Source organism: Melampsora larici-populina (assembly GCF_000204055.1).
Source record: "Melampsora larici-populina 98AG31 unplaced genomic scaffold MELLAscaffold_2, whole genome shotgun sequence".
Classification (NCBI taxonomy): Eukaryota; Fungi; Basidiomycota; class Pucciniomycetes; order Pucciniales; family Melampsoraceae; genus Melampsora; species Melampsora laricis-populina.
This window is the reverse complement of record NW_006768766.1, coordinates 3,788,308-3,797,589: the sequence shown is the minus strand read 5'-3', so window position 1 is coordinate 3,797,589 and position 9,282 is coordinate 3,788,308. Positions and strand designations below refer to the sequence as shown.

General features: G+C 41.7%; 2 protein-coding genes across 2 annotated transcripts; one reads left to right on the top strand and one right to left on the bottom strand.

The window, feature by feature from the left end:
• Positions 1 to 732: 732 nt before the first annotated feature.
• On the top strand, positions 733 to 1,781 carry MELLADRAFT_102117 (uncharacterized protein; the record flags this gene model as incomplete). Its single annotated transcript, XM_007404471.1, has 4 exons — positions 733 to 789; positions 969 to 1,102; positions 1,189 to 1,343; positions 1,423 to 1,781. 4 exons carry the CDS (start codon positions 733 to 735, stop codon positions 1,779 to 1,781), a joined length of 705 nt encoding a protein of 234 aa, XP_007404533.1.
• A 153-nt stretch (positions 1,782 to 1,934) lies between these two features.
• On the bottom strand, positions 1,935 to 5,243 carry MELLADRAFT_89401 (uncharacterized protein; the record flags this gene model as incomplete). The annotated part of the gene is made up of 16 exons (XM_007404457.1): positions 1,935 to 2,065; positions 2,150 to 2,230; positions 2,283 to 2,343; positions 2,406 to 2,534; positions 2,606 to 2,903; positions 2,968 to 3,342; positions 3,423 to 3,690; positions 3,792 to 3,844; positions 3,903 to 4,005; positions 4,122 to 4,131; positions 4,209 to 4,322; positions 4,394 to 4,446; positions 4,510 to 4,627; positions 4,715 to 4,761; positions 4,856 to 4,971; positions 5,080 to 5,243. The coding sequence occupies 16 exons, from the start codon at positions 5,241 to 5,243 to the stop codon at positions 1,935 to 1,937; spliced, it is 2,121 nt and encodes a 706-aa protein (XP_007404519.1).
• Between the last annotated feature and the right edge of the window lie 4,039 nt (positions 5,244 to 9,282).

Genomic DNA, 9,282 nt, shown 5'->3' with positions numbered 1-9,282 from the left:
GCATATTTATAATCATACCCATATATATCTTGTCTTCAAAGTACTTATAATCTACAACTTTCTACTTGGGGATGAATTGATTGCTCTCCTTTTGAAACTAGGCCAACATGAGCACATAAGCTCAATCCCTGACAAACGTCAGCATACACTTCGGACCAATTGTCGTTCAATTCATCATTTCTATCTAAAGTACCTCACATGCATAATTCTCGATATGTATGTCCTTTGAATATTTTTTCGTGAAGATTACATTTGTGACTGATTATATGTTGTGTGGAATGTTTTGAATAGGGTAAACAATCAATGTGCACTTTTGGTGTGGTTCTTCTTGGGTTTTTTTGCTTTAAATATTGTGTTAATGTTAATCACACTTGCCGTGTTCAGTGGAATGCAATCAAGTTTTGTTCATGTACATTGCTTGAACATATTCACGACTCGGTGAACATTTGGTCGTGTGAATGACTTCTGTTATGTGATCTATTTCGACATTTGAAAGGTTGTTTGTATAGATTCAGGTAGACCATCTTAAACCTGATTCTGTGATTTTTAACAAAGCTCTTTTTGATAATTTTGCTCCTACCTCTCTGCCCCGTATGAGTTAAGGCGGTCTTGGCAATCGGGTTTCCCAACAAAAGGTCCGGTTGTTGCTGAACTTAATTGCCACCATTTCTAAAATATTTCCTTCCTCGAAAAGTACTTCAGGTGATATTCCACTAAAGACACAGCTCCTGAATGCATTGGTTAAAGTATGCACCCAGCTACAGCCGCCTATCGCGCTCGGCGTACGATGTAAGAATTTCCTGTCATTTGTCATTTTTGTTTTGTGAATCAGTTATCTTGGCCAATTCCGTAGTTCCCAAGAAATCAAAGTCTGATCGAAAGCGCGATTAGACATGAGTGGCCTGTTTGCCTATCAACGAGTCGCTGATGTGGAAGTTCACTATCTTCGCCATGGTTTTTTGTGGTAGGGCGCGCGATTCAGACGTGGTTTTGCTAGTAACGTACGCATCGTGGTAAACGATCCTGACAGCACCACGAGGTTTGCACTTCCATTGGCATTCCTGACTACAGACACAACTCGGTCAAACGGAGAGACTACCGAGTACGTCCATACTAGGTCGACTCTACTATTGTAAATGGTTCATCTGCGTTCATGATCTCACATAATGTGTCTTTCTGTCTCTCCAGAACGCCACGCGAAGAACGTATGTCGGCTTCCTGGCCTCATAACTGGGTTCACCGATTCAATCAACAAGGATACAGCACTGTCACAATATATCTGCCGAGTCAAATTTCCAATGAGACTCCGATCGATACCCATCACTTATCAAAACTTGAAAGAGGTATGTCAAATCTCTAATGATACTTAATCGCCATTTTTTGTTCTTTGGCGTGTTGACTACAATCACTGTCATTTTTTAGATCTCCAAATCCAGCTAAGCGGACAGGCCACATCTTTCTTCCCACCTTTGCTATTTTCAAAGGGAAGACTAGAATGTCTGCTAGCCCAGACGTATGTATCATCAAACCCGCTCAGCGGTTTAGTGCTCATTTCACCACCTACTGAGGATTCAGCATCCTTTGACTTTGAGCCACGATTTCCTACGCTCATCATGAGTACTGCGAGTCAGACGTCACAAAGTCTGGCTCCGGATCATCGCTTATTGAAAGACTATCCGGACGAGGTGGATCATTTGGAGATTGTTGGAGGTGATTCAAATATGACCGATCAAACCGCATTTGAAAAAGTAAAAGAATGGATGGACAACAATGGACTTTGAAAACCAATTTTTGTAATGTTGACAGTTCAATGTAATACATCATGACTTTTGATCCTAAGGGATTCTGTTCCGTGGTAGCCTGTTCCGTGGTAGCCCTATCGACAGGCCAAATTTTGATGATAAGCACTCAGTCACGCGTCCTGGTATAATATGTCATCGTCGATGTCGACTTTCTTGACCAACACCGCTTGCACCCGGCCCTGTGCGATGCTGAACATCTGCAGCTTCGATGCCAGCTTCGGCCTGTATGCGTTCAATTTCATCCAGCAATGGTTTGTATTCGTCTAGCGACATGATAATAGGATCCCATACAAAGCTATCAGTATTGGAACTTGAAGCAAAGCGAAGTATAAGTGGCTATCACTCACTATATCGTTCTTCAGCATGAGAAAAGCCTTTGTAGTTGAGGCCATCATGTGGATAAAGTAAAGGGAAAGCCGTTAATTCCTCTAGAAACAGCAGGTTGCACAGGTCTCAATGGAGTAGATATCGCACGCTTACCATCTCTCCGAAGCTCTTTGCCACGGTGCTGAGAAGTTGTATGGGCTTTCTGTGCCCAGTACTGTACCAGCAGAGACATTAGTCAATATCATCACTCTGGTAGAAAGATTGAGAACAGCTTACTTCTCGACTACGATCATAAAACTTTTTCAGAGATTCACCGGGCAGTGGTGTGCTCATGACTTCATCTATTGATCTTTCAGCACCCTTAGAGACTCCGATGAATGCTTCTGCACGCGCCCTCAATTCTTCCTACTCGACAGAAAATTCAATGAAGCGCTTGTCAATACACACCCAAAATAGACCTACGTCTAGGCACTCACTTTGGCTTGTTCTTCGTCCTTGATATCTGCATCTACCACCATTTCATGAATTTCAGCTTCAGCTTCAGCTTCATCATCACCACTTTCACTAGAAGCACCGTCACCGTCACTATCATTTTCGTCTTGATCTTCATTTTCCTCATCATCACTCTCGCTACTTTCAACTTCCTCATTCCACTCATGCTCATGTATATCGTCATCTCGCAAACACATATACCGATCTAGCTTATCCAGAGCAAGAGAATAAAATGATTGTAAAGTGTATTCTCTGTCGCCAGCCTCGAATATCCCACCATAACTAAGGATATAAATAGGAGTTAGATACGCATGGAAAGGAAAATCGTGCATCAAATAGACTCAACATGTAAAGGGTATTTTTCAAGACCGCTAGCATTGGATTGTATCGTGCCAAGGGAATCGATTTCTCTGGATCATCCATGTTATCATCCACTGGTGTCTCATCTGCCTTTGCAGGTACTGATGGAACAGGTGGCTCTTTGGCACGTTTCAGATCATCTCGCAAAGCTTGTTCAGCTCTCAATCTAGCTTCTTCAGCCCGTTCCTCATCATCCAAATCTTCGTCTTCGATCATCTCTTCAGGTTCCTGTTTCGGTGGTGAATGATCAGGCGCTTGCTCTTGGTTTTGAGCCTTCTTACGCTTTGCTTGACCAGGTTTCTTCTTCTTTTTGAGATTGAGTATCATCCATCGACCATTTCCAGTCAACTGGTATGCGTACCTATATACTTCAAACCATGATCCACAAGTCAAATCTTACGATGTTCTCCAAATAGATTTCTCAGAGAAAAAAAGACTGACAAGTCATTATAAAATTCACTGACTAATCCTTCTTCTTCATCTGCTACATCTAATACTCCTCCAAAACCGATCCCCATGGATTTGTTTACCCAATTCACCATTGTAGATCCACTTCTGAGATTTGGCATCGTTCCAACTTTCTTCCGTTTATCCCACTTCAAAGTCTTCATCCAATCTGCCTTTGTCGAATCTAATTTGAGAAAGAATGTATCGTCCAAGGCAACACCTTTTGATTTCGTCTTGGTGGTATAGATCTTACAATACCCGCCTGATCAACACAACAACGTTCGTCAATATCAACGAGTTCAGATCTGGGTCAAGTCTCTGAAAGATAATGAGGATTCCATTGAGCACAGTGGCCAAACTTACCATGTAAGACTATCCCCTCTGGTGTAGATAAGAGACTGAACCCTGATCGAGGACTAATGTGAACAGTTTCAGGAATCATTGACCTCGTTTGAAACCAAATCAACAACATACCTTGGCCATCGTTCAGTATCTTTAACAGTGAATTGTTGCCATTTGTACTCGAGAGTGTCAAATAACCAAAGATCATTCAAATAATTGGTACGGATTCCCACATCTTTTAAGATCCAAAGCGCGTTCACGAAAGTCAAATAGTAGATCAGAATTCTAGCATGAATACATAATGTTGTCTTGACACCAAAGGAGGAAATACTCGAGTAGCTCAACACTTACCGTGAAAGCCCTACTTTCAAAATGAGCCAGAAGGATATCAGCCATCAATCGATGATGCGTAAATCATCTAGGTATAAGTGAACATACGCCAAACAGTACAATCCATTGTTTCCAGACCGTCATTCGATGTCCACTACGAGCCGATGGCATGAGCTTTGTATTAATTCTTTCCCATGTATGAGTCCCTAGATCAAAACACCACTATTCAATTCCAAGTCAACGCGAGTTAGTAAGGCATGAGGCGAGATCGTAAGATTTTTCTTGAACCCTACCAAGTCACGGTAATGATGAAATGAAGTTTGATTGACTGATGCAAACTCTCCGCCTATTCACATAATAGATTAACATCTTGAACATTTTTCTCGAAATCTGACACATAATTACTTACCAAACAACCAAAGTTTTCCACCACCTGCTGGTGTTGCTACAATTTGATGAGCAGACCTAGGTCCTGGAAATGTTGGTGAACTATATCTTCTCCATTCATTCTTATCGGGTGAAAACCGCTAGAAAATGTTTCGAAATCCCAATGATCTCTTCAATATTTTGAGATCGTGATAAATTTACAATGTGAGATTGTTTTCCCCACGCACATATAAATCGTTGTAGAAAAATGCGTGAGTTCCATCAAAGAATTCGCCTAAATAAAAAGGTAATCATTCAGGTGTGTTAGAGATCTTGAAAGTCTTGATTCTTGTTTTGAAAAAAAGTTAAAAGGTTTTCGAAATCTTTACCTCCAAATAACCAAAGATGTGGGTTAACTGGATCAGGAGTTAATGAAGCATTGGCTCTTCTACTTGGAGGACCATCGATCAGATCTTCAGTAACTTTATGATCATCTTCCCATTTCCTACGAAACCCATCATCATGATCAGAAAAGAAAAATTGTATATTTCAGTTTCAATTTTTTTTCCCCATAAATGTTGTATTCAAGAAGTGTAACAGGAATGTACTCAACTTTCTAAATTCTTCTAATGTAACTAAAAGGTCTTCTTCTTCTGCAACTTTTTCAGCTTTAATTTGTTTTTTTGATTTTTGTTCTAATTTTTTAGCTTGTTTTTCTTTTTTAGCTGCTTTGACTGATGCTTTTGAATTTGATTTTGCTTTCTTGGCTTTGCCCATTGATGAATCGCATAAAGAGTGAATATGAATGGTGTGTCAATTAAAGGGAGATTGAAGGAAAGTTTATTACATTTGCTAGAAATGTTGTCACCTGTGGCACGTTTGCTTCACAGGAATTTGGCCGCAGCTGCTGCGCAGCAGCTGCGGCTGATGACGAGGCCTGCTCAATTTGACTGAACTGGCACTCACGCCAGTGTCCACCCTCACCTCACACCCCTAATCAATTCTACCACCACCTCAATTCACCTACCATGCCGTTTCGACGATATTCCGCCGACATCAAAGTTGTTGCAGTCGATTGGCGACTTCGGCGAATTCCCCTTTCAATCATCCGCCGGCGCCTCCACAAACGAATCTCGCAACGCTCTCTCATTCGATGGACTCAACTCTACCGCCGTACTCAAGCGGTTATCCGGGACCCTCACGAATACAAATCTCGAGGAAAACCCCTTCTTTTGAATCAAGCTGACCGTGATTTCATGGAGGCATTAGTTGAGGAGCATCCTTCGCTATTCCTGGATGAGATCCGTGAACGACTGTATAACGAACAGGGCAAAATGCCTTCCATCAGTACTGTACAGCTGGAACTTCAGAAACGACTCCAAATTACTCTGAAGAAAGCTTGTGTCAGCAGCGTTCGGAAGGATTTGGTTGCAAAATATAAATGGATGGATCGTATGATGGGTTTTCCAGCAAACTTCTTGGTGTTTACAGGTAAGTATTTCTTTTTCTCACATTTTCACACTTTTCTTCGATTAATGTTCTCAATTTGATAGATGAGAGTGCTGTATGTGCGCGCGACTTGCTCCGATTCCGCCAGCGAGCCAAAATTGGTCTTCGAACAACCCGGAAAGTCCCCAGGATTCATAGCGGCCGTTATTCCCTTATTCCAGCAATTGGTTATCATGATCTCATAGGTCTCTCGGTGTTGGAGGGCACGGTCAATCGGAAGCGTTTTGAGTCGTTCTTGAAATACAAAGTGGTCAGTATGTATTTCTTTGTGGATTACGATAGCAATGACACCAACACCCAATCATTTTCCAAAAGCTACCTAGAATGAATCGATATCCCGGCCCTAACAGTGTCCTCGTACTCGACAACGCATCTATTCATCACGGTGGCCGCATTGCGTCTCTCTGTGAGAAAAAAGGTGCTTTTTTTCTTTCAATCAAACCTATCAACACTAACTGACGAACTGGTTTAATGCCATAGGTGTCCTCCTCCGTTACTTGCCTGCGTATTGCCCGGAGTTGAACCCTATTGAGCTGGGTTTCAATGTCTTCAAAGCTGATTGTCGAAGGTGTCAGGTCTTGGCTACTACATCTAACCCTGTCAAAGCAATCACCAAAATAGCAAGCAGGACATTTGTCGGAGATTTATTGCGTCCTCTTTACCATCATTGTGGCTATAGTGAATGATGAAGTGGTGGTACATGTAATGAGCTCGTGGGAGAAGCTTGATTGTATCTTTTATTTTTTTATCCAAAAATGTTTTTCATTTCAGTTGTGGTTCTCTGTTGAATGATCGGCTGTAAGAAAAGTGTATGATGGTCTGAATTGTTATCAAGTGAAAATTTCATATCTCTTAAATTTGATGCTTGTGCCATTGTTATCTAACAAAACCCGTAGTCTGCAAAGTTTGGAATTGAACCCAGATATAATTGCCTTTGCCAGTGACAAGATATTTGACACACACAAGAAAAGTTAGAGAAGAAAGAAAAACACAACAAAAAACAAAAAAACGAGCATATTTGACACTCATAATACGAGTTGAAGAGACCAGAGAAAAGAAAGAAAGTAGACAATAGGTTGATCCTAAAGAGATTTTTGTTGCTTGCAAGACAATTTGACTGAACAAAGTTTTAGAGAGAAAAAACGAGGCCAAAATAGAGTAGTTGAGACATTCACAGATGTCAGTCACAGAATAACAGACGAGACAATCATCAAGATTGATAGGGTGATCATTCAAAGGGAAGCCAAGCAGTTTCCTGAAATGCCGACTACTCTAAAGAGAAGCTCTGGCTCTTTTTGCCTCTTGTCGCTGGTGAAGTCGGCGCTTCCTGTATCGGTCGGCATCTAAGTAAATCCCAGTGATCATCATGTTAGAAATACCTCGCTCGGCAAGATCTTTCCTAGGTAAGTTATTCTCGTTGATCATTCTATGGTCAGTTAACTCAAATTCTTCAAATATGTGTTGTATCTTGTCTTTCTTCTCGGCAGGGAAGCTACAATAGTCGAAAAAGCCGTTGATTCCATTGGCATCGGAAGGATTGTAGGTAGTAGGGGAAGAGGGTGGTGGAGATCGTTCGGTACTCATTTGACGTTTGTGACTTGGTGGGCCAGTTGGTCGAGCTGAGGGTTGGGAGTCACTCTCGCTGGTAGATGGCTTTTGAGGCGACAGGGCGTTAACAAAACCGGCAATCACATCGTTTAATGATTGATTGGAGGTGGAAGCAGCAGTTGAATCCGGGGTTGTAAGTTCTTTCCCAGGCACCCTTTTGAGATCGTACTTGAAATGTGCTGGAGGGTGGGTGAGGCTGACCTCATCGTCATTCTACACACAAAAAACATCAGCTCCATGATATTATAAGAGCATAAGAAGTGGTCTTACTCGATGTTTGGCCCATTCTTGAGCCTTATCCCAAGTTAAGGCAAAGTAGCGAGTTGAATCAGCGGGGTCAAATATCGAAGGATACTGGCCATTGACTTTTTTATTCATTTCATGTTTGTTCAGGAGCAAATACGCCCAGGCCGTCTGAGGATCGTCTTGTGAGTTCCTTGAAACACTCGAATGGTTTGACTTTCAAGATGAAAGTGGGGTGAGTAAGTTTAAAGAAAAAAATTAACTGATTCTAAACTTACCTCTTGGTCACTTTCCTCATCATTGCCTTCATCATCCCCCTTTGCCCTCTTCCTAGACTCGTTTCGCAATTGCTTCTGTTCAGCCTGTGCAGTAATCTCATCAGTGCGGGCAGCCTAAGTGTTTTAAAAATGGGTCAGTGTGAATCAGGCCATCTGAGAAAAGCGAGATACAAATTAATCACCTTCTCAGCTTGCGCCTTCACCTTGATCGGGCTTGGAACTACAAACGAGAGACCAACCTCGGCTTTGGATTTCCAAGCCTCTTGAACCCAGTCCATAATGTTTCCATCATTTAACACCTCTCGACATTCCTTTCTCTTGGGGAAGGATGAGCTTTTAGTAATATACGCAGTCCAAACACCCAAAGTTTTCTTATTAAATACCTCCTGTTTCAATACTGTTGTGATTGATCGCTTCGAGGCGTCGCTTGTTGCCCATTTTACACATTCATTCTTGAGGGCATCCAAGTCAAAGTCATTTGAATTCCATTTGATCTTGGAACGGGAGCACTTGATTCGCAAAAAACCTGATCTTTCTTTCTTGTCATGAACATATATTTCACAATCAAAAACCACTGCAAAGCTGGGATCATGGTTATCTGAGTTTTGTGTTGGTTTGGTTGATGATGATTTGGGTTTCGTGATCTTGGAGTTCTTCTTTTGAGAATAATCAAAATAAGCCATATTGATCAACAGAGATGAAGAAAGATGAAGAACAGGAATCATGGACATACCGGATGAGTGACAAGTTGGGTATTTTCGGAATCAGATGGGTCAGGAGACAATAAAATTGGATCCTGTCTCGTGTTCAAAAAGATTGGGTTCACATGATCTAAGTGCTTCATGTTTGTTGATCAGATGTGACAATCGTGGAAATGTGAGATGCAGGATCTGCTGTCACTGGCGGTGTTGGCAACAGTATTTAGATGATCATACACTGCTCCCAATGATCAGAGTGGGTTGACTGCGCTAGCTGAGCGCTGCACCAGCTGTACGCAGCACTACTAGCTGCGCAGCAGCTGCGGCCAAATTCCTGTGAAGCAAACGTGCCACAGGTGACAACATTTCTAGCAAATGTAATAACAAAATTTGGAAAGGGGTGTTCAAGGTATAAGCATATTCGTATGTAAGTTACATGTGTGATTTTGGTTATGTTTTGTACGAAATCCAATTTTTGGT